A 12,961-nucleotide genomic window follows, 5' to 3' on the forward strand; every position below is an offset into this window, starting at 1 on the left:
ACTTAACATTATATTTGAAAGGCATTTTAACATTCAATTCGCCTTAATTGGAATGTATTAGATTATAATTTTATTTACACATGGTTAAAATGTTTACTTCTACAAATATCTACAAAATATTATAGGCCTGTAATGTTAATTGTCATAAGGGTCTGCCAGTGACAGGCTGTTGCACCCATAAAATGCAAACTTTTTATTCTGACAGTGAATGATTTCTATTAAAATTAGTTACAGAATAGAACATCAGTATGAACTTTTAACATTCAATTTAAAACAATTTAATTGCACAAACTATGTAGGCTACAATTTGTTTATTGTGAAATAGCTCAAACATATGTTTTTCTGTCTTCTGTTAAGCATTGTTCTGGGAAACGCAGCCCTGTTTGAATGCATTGTCGGCAGTGTGTGAACGCTCTCTGTGATCAATTGGTTCTGACTTGCAGTATTTGTGTGTATTCAGTTCAGATAAGCAGGAAAGTGGTTCTACTACACAATTATTCACTAACATAGGTTATTCATCCAATTCAATGCATATTGTAATTAGATTTCTTGTCAAATAAACAAAATCACTGGTAAAAAAAACACACTGTAGTATTGATATTTTTATTTGAGTATCGATACTTTCGATACTCAACGTCTGTATCGATATATCGGTACTTTGTATCGATACGCCCATCCCTAATTATTATATTCAAATGGCAAACACATGAGGACAGTCTCCATGAAAGACCCACTGGCAGATGAACGTGCTGCTACATTTCTCTCCGAAATGGTAGGAAATTAAATTATATTTAATAGAGGATTTTAACTGTGACAAGATGATTGACAGGGCAGTTTACGTGACAGGATGCACGCGACAGATCCGTTCGATAAAGATGACGAAGTAGTATGTCCCAAAGCTTGCCTACTTTTTTGCTACACATTCAAAAGTAAATACCTTTTCTCCTCAAAAAGAGTACATACTTTTATGGCGTAGTGTAACTTTGGGACGCAGCATATGGCTTTACATGATGATGATCGCTCTGATTGGTCTATCCAATTGTGCCCAGAGGCATTTGAGCGACGTCCGTTGGTGACGCCCCTTTGGAAATGAGTTATTAATGAAGCTTTGCCAGACCATAACTCAGTTACTACTGAGAATGGTCTGGTTTTAACTAGGCTATAAAGTAATCAAAAGTTACAGCATTTGGAACCAATGTAGTCCTTGACGCCCCCTAATGGGCATTTTTTTAATTGTTCCTCTGTGAGGAATATCTTGTGATCGATGCAATGAATTATGTTGATTTTGGACTAATTTCAATCGAGATCATCCACTGTAAGTAATGATGTGCGATTTTCTACGATCTGTGCATGTTTCATGAAGTTACAAGTGAAAATGCCACGTGAAAGCTACATTTGTTTTTAGTAAGCGCCTGTGGAGTTTTGTGTGACGTAACTCCATCAGGAATATTCTCGTGAATGGATTTTTTTTTTTTTAAATGCATCCTAAATGTTATCTTGCCATTTATAAGGTCAGGAATCAACATTAAAGGTTTGAGGTTCTATATGAGTATTTATCCCTCTTTTTCCATCCGCTTCAGTGTGTGAATGTGTTTGTATTTATTATTTGCACATACATTTCAAATACAGTGTCTCTGCTCTCTTGCAGCCGCTGGATTATGAATCTCAGGCGGAGTATCAGCTGGTTATAACAGCAGAGAATGAAGTCAGGCTTGAAGCCCCATACGAACAAACACACAGCGCCACCATCACCGTCAGAGTGATGAATGAAAACGAGGCCCCGATCTTCTACAAAAACCCCATTAAAGTCACTGTCCCGGAGTCTGTTGTTCCCGGTACTGTGCTGGCCTCGGATATCGCTCATGATCCAGATAATGCCAAGCTGAGGTGAGGCTCACTTCAATCACACCATTACCTGATGAAGCCGTGTAGATGTTCCTGGATATAGTTCTGGAACAATATTCTTAAGCAATCATATCCCTAAGCTTGACCTTAACCTAAAACTGTAGTAAAAAGAGTAATACAAAATGTACTTCTAAATCTGATTTATAACAAGTTATGAACTCAGGAGCAGTTGCTCTTTGCGTAACCCTTGTGAAAATGAAGTGTGCTTAAAGGAGCCATATGTAAGATTGTGGCCAAAACTGGTACTGCAATCACTTTCAAATTACTGTAGAGCGGTGTATCCCCTCCCCCTCCCCCCTGACTCAAGGTTGCCAGATAGGCTGCAGGATCCAGCAGGAACGTAGGCTGCTACGTAGCTGTGGTAACTAGAGCAGAGCTGGCAACCCGGATGCCGAAACACTACTGACTTCGTGATTGGTATATAGCCGGAGGGTGGAGCTTCAGGCCAAAACACAAGATGACAACATCAACATCAGTTGAGGGCTGCAACTTCACTTTTTAAATGACAATATCCTGGCCGGACTACTGTTGTCAGTGATATAATTATTTGAAATGAACATGATTTCTTAATGTCTAGTGACATATCAGGGCCATTTTATGATTAATTGAAATACATTTCTTACATACAGCTCCTTTAACTTTATTGAATGTGCTTCAGATCTGAAAGTATATGTCTAACAAAACTATACTTGCAGAAAATACAGTATAAGTAATATTTGTCTGAAACATGCTAGCAAAGCGATAATATATACTAGGAACTGCACAGCAACACTCTAGCAACCATCCAGAACAAACTAGCAAACACATAGCAACACCCTAGCAACCACCCAGATTACCCTCGCAACTGCATAGCAACACCCTAGCAACCACAAAGCAACAACCCCAAGTACTCTAGCAATCGCATAGCAACACCCCAGCAACCACCCAGAATACCCTCAAAACCGCATAGCAACACCCTAGCAACCATCCAGAGTACCTTAGTAACTGAAGAGCAACACTCTAGCAACCAAGTCAAGTCACCTTTATTTATATAGCGCTTTATACAATACATATTGTTTCATAGCAGCTTTACAGTGATAACAGGAAAATTATGCATTTCGGCTGTTGTTCATTTGAAGTCAGTTCACCACAACCACCCGAGTACCTTAGCAACCTTAGTACATAGCAACACTCTAGCAACTAACCTAGTAGTACCCTAGCAGTTGCATAACAACCACCCAGAATACCCTCGAAACCGCATAGCACTCTGGCAACCACCCAGAGTACCCTAGTAACTGAAGAGCAACACCCTAGCAACCACCTTGAGTACCTTAGCAACCACATGGCAACATCCTAGCAACCACCCAGAATGCCCTTGAAACCAGTTTGCAACACCCTAGCAACCCCCAAGTACCCTAGCAACCACATAGCAACACCCTAGCAACCACCCATAATTCTCTAGAAACCGCATAGCAAATGATTTGTCTGACAAATCTCTCTAAAAACTATACCATATTTAAAAAAAATAAACATTTAAAAAGCAATACAATTATGAAATTGCATATAAAGATGTACTGAAGTCCTACTGAAGTGGGACAAAAAGCACTCTTAAATTCACTTAATTGCTGTAATATAAATTTAATTGAATTCATTTTCATTTAACGGTAAATAACATGCAGATAATTGTCTAAAAACATTACATTCAGTTTGCACTTGCGTATATATTCTTTTAAAGTATATTATTTTCGTAATAAATACTCTGTGCTAAAATGCACTTCTTTTTCACAAGGAAAGGCTTGCATGCATTAAGCCTAATCTACTGTAAGTCCTAAACTTAGAATAAATTTCTTTTTTTTTTTTTCAGGTTTGAAATCCTTCAGGATCCTGAGGGCAGGTTGGCTATTGACCGTGCGACTGGGCAGATCACAACCAGAACAACCTTCGATATCAAATCTCCTCACGTCAGGAACAACATTTACTCTGCCGTCGTGAAGGTCACGGATCAGGGTGAGCACCTCGGACCCCAAGACAGAGACAGCGGACTTTGTTTGAATTCAAATGTTGATGATGGTTTCTCGGTTTCCAGACGCCGATGGCATCTCTGCGACAGCAACTCTGGAGGTCAGTCTGTGGGAGACCAATGATTACCCACCAGTGCTGAAACCCTCGAGTGGGACGGTGTGCAGCAACTGGGACAGGAATAAACTGGGCCTGATGATCAGTGCAGTGGACGAGGACATGTCTCCTCAAGCCGACCCCTTCACCTTTCACATTCCTGACCAAAACGTAGCTGCCAACTGGACCATCATAACTCTCAATGGTAAAACTTAAAACATCATTTATATGTACTTGTACTAGGGCTGTAACGGTACACAGAAGTCACGGTTCGGTATGTGCCTCGGTTTTGGGGTCACGGTTTAATACGAGTTCGGTACATTTACATTCCTGATTGCTTAAAAAAAATAATAAGGAATTGTTGATTTGTTACTCTAATTGATATATTGACCAAGGCTGCACAGTATAATACAAAAGGCTGTTTTCAAACTTGTTGGTTTGATTAACGTTGTGTGTAGCCTACGTTCCCAGCGAGCAATTTTGTGTTTAAAACACGTATAATATCTGTCCAATCACAGCCCAGACGTCTAGGCTAAAGCAAGGCAGAATTTCACTGCAAAAAATGCTTTTCTTACTTAGTATTTTTGTCTGGTTTCCAGTCCAAATATCTAAAAATTCTTAAATCAAGATGCATTTACTAGATAAGTAAAATTAGATAAGATATTATGAAGTGAGTTTTTGCTTAAAACAAGCAAAACTATCTGTCCATGGGGTCAGAAAAATTATCTTGTTTCTGTTTTAAGATTATTTTTCTTACCCCATGGACAGATAATTTTGCTTGTTTTAAGCAAAAACTCACTTCATTTTGATTTATTTCCCCAGAAAACAAGACATAATATCTTATGGCATTTTACTACTTTAGTAAATGCATCTTGATTAAATAATTTTTGGGATATTTGGACTGGAAACAAGACAAAAATAGAAAATACTAAGTAAGAAAAGCATTTTTTTTGCAGTGTTGGGCTGTCAGTGAAAATGTAATAAACGTCTAAACCATAACCCAAGAATAGACTATAATAGTCATCAATTAGATAACAAAGAAATTAAACGAGTGAAGAAATGAAACCAAACACCTTGTATTCACTGTTGACTTTGCTTACATGATGGAATATCACACATCTCGCAAGTTATTTTGGCGAAAACGACATGTAACCAAATTTAAGGTTATTTTGTCTAGAAGTGTGTTACTCATAGCCGGAGTATATCGGGTCTATAGTTCACCGAGACGGTCAAATGACGGATATTGCTTGCTGGCTTTCCACTTTATTTGCGCGTAAGAGTTCATTACCACGCGAGTTCATTACCAATGGCGAACGCACAAAGTTCAATATTAGGTTTTTCAAGAAATCACGGAAAGATGAGCGAGGAGAAATAAAGTGGACCTCGAGGGCCAGAGTTTGAGGTAGCAAACCCCGGCTTCTATCCTGTAGAGTTCAGCTCCGACCATAATGAAGTTAATCAAGGTGTTCAGTGGGGGTGGGGGAGATCAATTCACATAAACATTATAAATTAAGGTCATACTTGACAACCGCAGTTCATATCAATATCTTAACAAATAGAACATAGCCTTAAATATTGTTTAGTTTAGTTAGTCGAGCACACGTTTTCTTGTGATCTTTCCGTGTAGGCCTACTTTAGTTTTTACATTTAAGAAGCTCGTTCAACATGCAGCCGGTTTTCTGTGGTAACGGACAAATACCCGCCGATAACAGAGAATGAACATGTCCTGTATCTGAGGCTAAAGTAATAAATATTGAGAATGCAGTGGCCGGTATTATATATCTCTGACTCCAAACGATCGGCCACTGATCACATATCCAGATGATAGTCACTTCCTTTCATAGATGAATGTATGAATGAATGAATGAATATGTCTGTCGACTTGATGCTCAATCGTGTTAACGATGCGAAAGACACGTGTAAGCTCACGCCGTGAATATGAACGCTGATTAAATTAACGCAGTTGTGTCTATAATTTAAACTAAATAACTCCCGCTCTATTGGGACTAACAGTAGCCGCTGTTCATTTCTCTGCTGTTCAATTCTCGATTTTTAATCAAATTTCAATGCGATGAAATTAGATAGATTTGATCATAGATTTGAATCATAAATTCATAGATTTGATTTTAGATTTGATCATAGATTTTAAATCTACGCATATATGGAATTGAAATTTGATTCAAAATCGAGAATCGAACAGCAGGGAAATGAACAGAGAAATGAATCGAGAATCGATTTGACTCGAATCGCGACCCCCAGAATCTATTTGAATCGAATCATGGGATCCCAAAAGATTCCCACCCCTAGTGTTCAGGATTCAGTTCACAGGAAGGGATCTACCCCTGCTTTCCCAGACATCAACATATTGTCGGCCCAGATCCGGTACACATGTATTCCACACGGCCCGGATGTGGCCCGGATGTGGGCCGACACTGTGTTGATGTCTGTGCCCGGATGTGGCCCGGATGTGGGCCCACACTGTGTTGATGTCTGTGCCCGGATGTGGCCCGGATGTGGGCCCACACTGTGTTGATGTCTGTGCCCGGATGTGGCCCGGATGTGGGCCGACACTGTGTTGATGTCTGTGCCCGGATGTGGCCCGGATGTGGGCCCACACTGTGTTGATGTCTGTGCCCGGATGTGGCCCGGATGTTGGCCGACACTGTGTTGATGTCTGGGTTAGAGATGGAGCTCACAGTGTTTCCTCTGATTTCTAAACCCCTTGTTTTTTCTTCTGTCTCTTCACATGTACGTCCCCAGAGACCCATGCAGTTCTCCAGCCACTGATAGACATAGAGAGGGGCGAGTTCTCTATTCCTGTGGTCGTATCGGACTCGGGCTCCCCTTCGCTTTCCTCTAATGCTCTGGTCAACGTTACCGTGTGTCCCTGTGACAGTTTCGGGGACTGCAAGAGCTTCACCGCAGCCATCTTTGGAACCAAAATGGGAATAAGCTTCATTGCCCTTATGATTATTATAGGAAGCGTTGCTTTTCTCGTGTGTAAGTTTCATTTAATTATGGGACATTTAATTTAATATTCTACAATATTATTGATCTGCATTGACACCATTATATGAGAACTGAACTGAGCTGGACGATGGCATCATGGTTTTCGTCAGAGCGGCTATATCTATATCTATAGTTATATAATAACTTTTAATATATATATGAATAACTTTTTTTACAACAAAAATTAAACAGCACTGAACTTACTTAAGCTGGACTATGATGCTATTTTCTTCTAGACACAAACTTTTTTTGCATTATTTTCCTGTTATCTCTGTAAAGCTGCTTTGAAACAAATAATCTGTATTTTAAACAGCGCTATAGAAATAAAGGTGACTTGACTTGACTAAGTAAAAGCTGTATTTATGTGCATATGCCTAAATACCCAGACAGCAACAAAGTTTCGGCCCAGATCCGGTACACATGTGGATTCCACACGGCCCGTATGTGGGCCGACTCTATGTTACTGTCTGGGTCCCAACAAACCATTCCCCTGATAAGCTGTAGTATATACTTGAAATGTGCTTTAATAAAACCTGATTGTGTGTTTTCAGGTCTTCTCCTTCTCGCTGTGGCGGTGAGAGGTTGCACGAGGCAGAACATGGGAAAACGAGGAAGTTTGCTGGTCGGAGCGTCTGACGATGACATCCGAGACAACGTCTTTCATTATGACGAGCAGGGAGGCGGTGAAGAGGATGAGGTGAGGACACAATTTTGCGCAAGTGAATACTTATTATCTGATATGATATATTATGTAAAGGCCATACAATAGAGTGGATAAAGAGTAGCACACGAACATACTATAATTTCTGCAGTTTATGTTTACATTTGTCAGAATGTTCGTTACACAGCGGAGGACACCAAAGACATTTTTATTTTATTATTATTTTTTTTACAATCGCTTGGACACATTTCTCAATACTTAGGTCACTTTGAGCACAAAAGCAGTCTATGTGGGATAAAATAAGATCATTTTTCACTGCTCTGGCACAAAATACATTAGACTTCCACATTTTAAATAATTCCACATTATTTAAAAAAATGCAGTCATAATCTATTATTACCCGTCACTTTAATTTTCTTATTTTAATGATAAGCCAATTATTAGGCTCTGTTTTTTTTCACATTTTCATTTTTATTCACGAATGTACAGGACAAGCATATATGCTAGATAATGCATTTCTTTATTTATGAAGAGACTGTGTGTCACCTTTCAGGTTTCATCATGAATGTCCAATCAATCGCTATAAACTCTGTGCTTTCTTACTTTTGATATCTGTTATCTCTTTTGATGAAGGTCTCAGCTTTCAAATTCTGTCCAATGCTTGAAGAATCCTGGTGTTTTCATTGTTCTCGGGCATCAAAGTTTAACTAACTTGTGTGTTTGTTGTATTTATTTGTGTTTTGAAGTGAAATGGGGAATGTCCTGAAATACCTAAAGCTGTTTCCGTCCAATAGGATGCATTTAATATCGATTTTCTGAGGAACCCAAGTGACACGGTCCCTGTCCCAGCCTCATTTTTCCCACAAGACTGTGGCCTTCCCAGAGGAAAACAACCTCTAAGAAAAGACGCACCCCATAACCTGCCGTCTCCTACATATCCACGCAAAACCCCCGGAGACCCAACCGACATCGAGGATTTCATCAATGTTGTAAGCGACTTTTCTTTATAATAAGAAATAAGGGTCCCGCTTTATATTAAGTGACTTTAACTACTATGTACTCGCATTTAAACTAATCATCCTCTGTTACGGTGTAATTATACATTTAAGTACCGAGTAAAATTAATGAACTACATTTACTTACAATAGTGTTCAGGGTTAATTGCATGTAATTATGTACGATTTGTATTCGCTACTGCAGTAACAACATTTAACGTGTAACAAGGACACTGTAAAATAAAGTGTTACCCTTTTTTTTTAATGCAAATACATAGTTAAAGAAATCCTAATATAAAGTGAAATAAGATTCAGTCTGAAATATTTGTGGGTAATTCACAGGAAAACTCTTTAAAAGTTTAAATCAAGAAATACCAATTTTCTTCAAGTACCACCATAACAATTGTGAGACACCGCAAACATATTCCAGTATCTTCAATAGTTCTTCTACTTTAATCCACAGTCCTAAATATGAGGCAATATGTGTGGAGTGTTATTAGTTATTCATCATTACTAAGGGTTATTTTAACTCTGTGAACGCAAGTTTGAAATTTAGTGTTAGTGAAATTTTATTTCTAAATCAGGATATTCTGATATGACAAAAATAAATAAATAAAATGACTCAAAAGTATTTAAAAAAAAAAACTTTTTATGACCCATAAAGATGCAATGAAGATGAATGCACACATGCAAATTTAAACAGATGATAAAGACCTAATACTACATGTTCCAGTAGTAGATGTAGCAGTGTGTGTGTGTGTGTGTGTGTCAGTGTTTTTCTGATATTCTGATGAAAAACAACATTTTAAAACAGTTTTATTATAATTGATTTGTAATAAACAATGAAAATCGAAGCACTTTCTTGGATAACAATTTCCGTGTGTTGTGCTTGACCCGAGCAGGGTCTGGACGCCGCCGACACCGACCCGAACGTCCCGCCGTACGACACCGCGCTGATCTACGACTACGAGGGCGACGGCTCGGTCTCAGGAAGCCTCAGCTCCATCGCCTCCATGGGCTCAGATGAAGACCAGGACTACGACTACCTCAACGACTGGGGGCCACGCTTTAAAAAACTGGCTCACATGTACGACCCACGTTAGACGCCACACGGATCCTGTTGTTCAAGACGCCCAGATACTCTCCTTCTAAACCTCATGCCCCATCTTCTATATGAGAGAGTGCTCATGATGCATGTAAGGGGAGGTTTACAGAATTGATAAATGGACTATATATTCCCCAGTGATAGGATTTTTTTAAAGGAGTGTGTCAGAAGAGAGAATGTCCCCTTCCGTTGTGGATCAGTGAAGTATTTCAGCATGCTGATGTGACAGGTGAACGCACCAACTGGAGAGAGGAGCCGTGTGTAAGTGCAAACTGATTAGACATGGTGCAAACAGGGATGCCTTGTTCATACAACGTTTGTCAAGTTCTTGAGGGATTATTTTAGCTGATGACCAATACTGAGGTTTGCGGAGCATGTGGGGCAAATGGAAAGAATGAAGCACCCGAAAATGATACGCTTATTCACTCATAACTGGCATTCTAAACCCTTATGACTGACTTTCATTCATGCAACACAATAGGAGGTTTTCCTTTATATATTTTGTTGAATTTCAGGCTGCTCTTTTGTATATGCTCTTTTTTTTTTTTATGTACACATGCATACATGCTTCTTAGGGGTGGGCGATATGAACAAAATCTTAAATCACCATTTCCAATATCACCAAAAAACTAATATTAGCCTAAGTAAAAGAAAAACTCAAGCGTACTGAAGTCAAGTAAACTGATCAAACAAGAACAAACCCATAGTGTCGGCCCACATCTGGATTCCACACGGCCCAGATGTGGGCCGACACTATGTCTGGGAAGAAACTAATAACTAGCATATAGGAAAACAAACTACAATTGAACAAAGACACAAATGAAATAGACCTACCTGAAAAACTTCAAGCACTAGAAATAAGACATACTACATAAATTGTATAAAGTAATCAAATATATATATAAAAACAATGCATAATCTTCACTTTGTGTAAATTAAATATACATTTATTCTTATTAAAGTTACTAAAGTGATTCAGTGAAGAGCAGTAAAGAGATGACGGACTGCAGAAGGTTTATTAGGCTTCTGTCACTTTAAGATCGAATGCACGGATCTAATATACTGTTACACACACGCTTTTTTCTCAACTGTTACGCTCACCCAAGACATACATCACTGTGTTTACGAGGATACTTACAAAGATGGACATTTTGACATAAGTATGTGCATTTAACAGTTCAAGCCCAATTAGACGTCTTTGTTTGAATATGTGAAAGTGCCAATGAGATCTTTTAAATCTTGTGTAATTTAAATAAAGCATGTTTGAGTCAATACATGTGATAAACTGTATTGATTCTTCAGGAATGTCTTTTTAAGATTGATTGACTGATAAAATGACTTTTTAAACGTGATCACTTTGTTTTTAACCATTCTTTTTTTATATATGACTAGTGTATTATGTAATATATTTGCTTGTAATACAATTTTTTGCTTGCCTGCAATTTACCTGCAAAAGTATCCCAAGACATTTAAAGAGCCTTAATATTAGTAATACTTATTTTCATATGCAGCGTAACACAGTTTGCCAAATTAATGATGCTTCAAATGTAAATATTTTTGTTTTCCCCTTCAGGAACAAAAGTTTGACATAATTACACAATACCTATTATTATTCTTCTTCTTTTGTTTCTCAATTTTGATTTACATGGTTTTGTTTTTAATATTTATTTCATAAGAAAATGTAAAATGCTGTCATTATCTTTACAGTTATGAATAAAAGATTGGAACGATACCTGTCTGTATTTTTAATAGGGATGCACGATATAACGGCCACCATATCGGTATCGGCCAATATATGTTCATTTTTTATGTTTTCATTATCGGCCCGATAAGAAAATTTGACCGATATATTAAAGCTGATAAATAATGGATTATTTCCTTCATATGAGACACTTCAAACCCATCATGTTGAACAGTGCGCATCTGAATTGCTTAAAATATGATTGAAATCACTTCAAAAAAAAGGAAAATACAGTTCAGTGCAACATGTGCAGCGCAGATCTGTCATATAAGCTACTAGAATTATAATGAGAACATCATAATTGTGTTTTTCTGATATGGATTTAATGTTGAGACTTCTGTTTTTGTATTCAGGCTCTCAAAAATAATATAAAAATTTGGATTTAGATTTATCAGCCAATATATCGGTTATCGGCTTTCAAATATAAAGAATTATCGGTTATCGGTATCGGTCAAAGTGTTCATCTCGGACGCACCGATATAACATTTCTCAGCCGGTAATTCAGAATGACATCAGCCGATGCCGATAGTTTGGTTTTTCTTATGGATAAAAAAAAACCTCACTCAAACAATGCTGCAAACTATACAGAAACCCTCTCATTTGGTACATTACTATAATATTAGAGGTTAAAATTAACAACAGCTATTATATTCAACTGCTATTTATTTCCAGATATATTATATTTACACTCAAATAAGAGCTGAAATGTTAGTATAAAACACAGTTACACATATACGGTAGTTTTCATAAGCACTTGTCTTCATGGCAAATTTATTCAAACATACCTATACAATTAACAGTAAATAAGCTCCTCTCTAGCACTGTTAACTTTCCTGAGGTAAATGCAACAATAAGTGATATTGTTCACAAACTCTTGTATTGACGTCTTTCCACGGTTGAAACACTGAGTGATTATAAGACATGATACGGATTTCGGTAAGTTGTGGTACTGTATCTTTCAACATAACTTCTGATATTCATGCATGTTTTTCTTGATATAATTTGTATTAAAGTGGAGGAATAGACTCGTGCTGCTGCATGAACTGAGGCGCTACAGGGATCTGTCACATTTAAGAGCGTTGAAGTTCGAGTTGTTTGAAGTTCGTGATAAAATGAGATGGTCCTCACAGCAGAACACGAAATCCAGGGGGAGGAGTTGTATCCAGATCCAACTCCTCCCACCTTACATATACCTAAACCTACCCAACTCCACCCCTGATCCCTAAACCCACCCCTAAACCTATCCAACTCCACCCCGATCCCTAAACCCGCCCCTAAACCTATCCAACTCCACCCCCTGATCCCTAAACCCACCCCTAAACCTATCCAACTCCACCCCGATCCCTAAACCCACCCCTAAACCTATCCAACTCCACCCCCTGATCCCTAAACCCACCCCTAAACCTATCCAAAACCTATCCAGGATATAATCGGCCCTGATCATCGGCTGT

General features: G+C 38.3%; 1 protein-coding gene across 1 annotated transcript in view; it reads left to right on the forward strand.

The window, feature by feature from the left end:
• cdh15 (cadherin 15, type 1, M-cadherin (myotubule)) overlaps positions 1 to 12,714 on the forward strand; it is a 32,371-nt gene extending 19,657 nt beyond the window's left edge. The window contains exons 8-14 of the mRNA XM_082160934.1: positions 1,649 to 1,887; positions 3,749 to 3,891; positions 3,971 to 4,204; positions 6,760 to 6,999; positions 7,560 to 7,705; positions 8,464 to 8,658; positions 9,567 to 12,714. Coding sequence (XP_082017060.1) covers positions 1,649 to 1,887; positions 3,749 to 3,891; positions 3,971 to 4,204; positions 6,760 to 6,999; positions 7,560 to 7,705; positions 8,464 to 8,658; positions 9,567 to 9,767 — 1,398 coding nt within the window. The 3' untranslated portion in view covers positions 9,768 to 12,714. The remainder of the gene's footprint in view (positions 1 to 1,648; positions 1,888 to 3,748; positions 3,892 to 3,970; positions 4,205 to 6,759; positions 7,000 to 7,559; positions 7,706 to 8,463; positions 8,659 to 9,566) is intronic.
• The last annotated feature ends 247 nt before the right edge of the window (positions 12,715 to 12,961 follow it).

The sequence above is a fragment of the Leuciscus leuciscus genome (assembly GCF_965113295.1).
Source record: "Leuciscus leuciscus genome assembly, chromosome: 2".
NCBI classification, from domain to species: domain Eukaryota; kingdom Metazoa; phylum Chordata; class Actinopteri; order Cypriniformes; family Leuciscidae; genus Leuciscus; species Leuciscus leuciscus.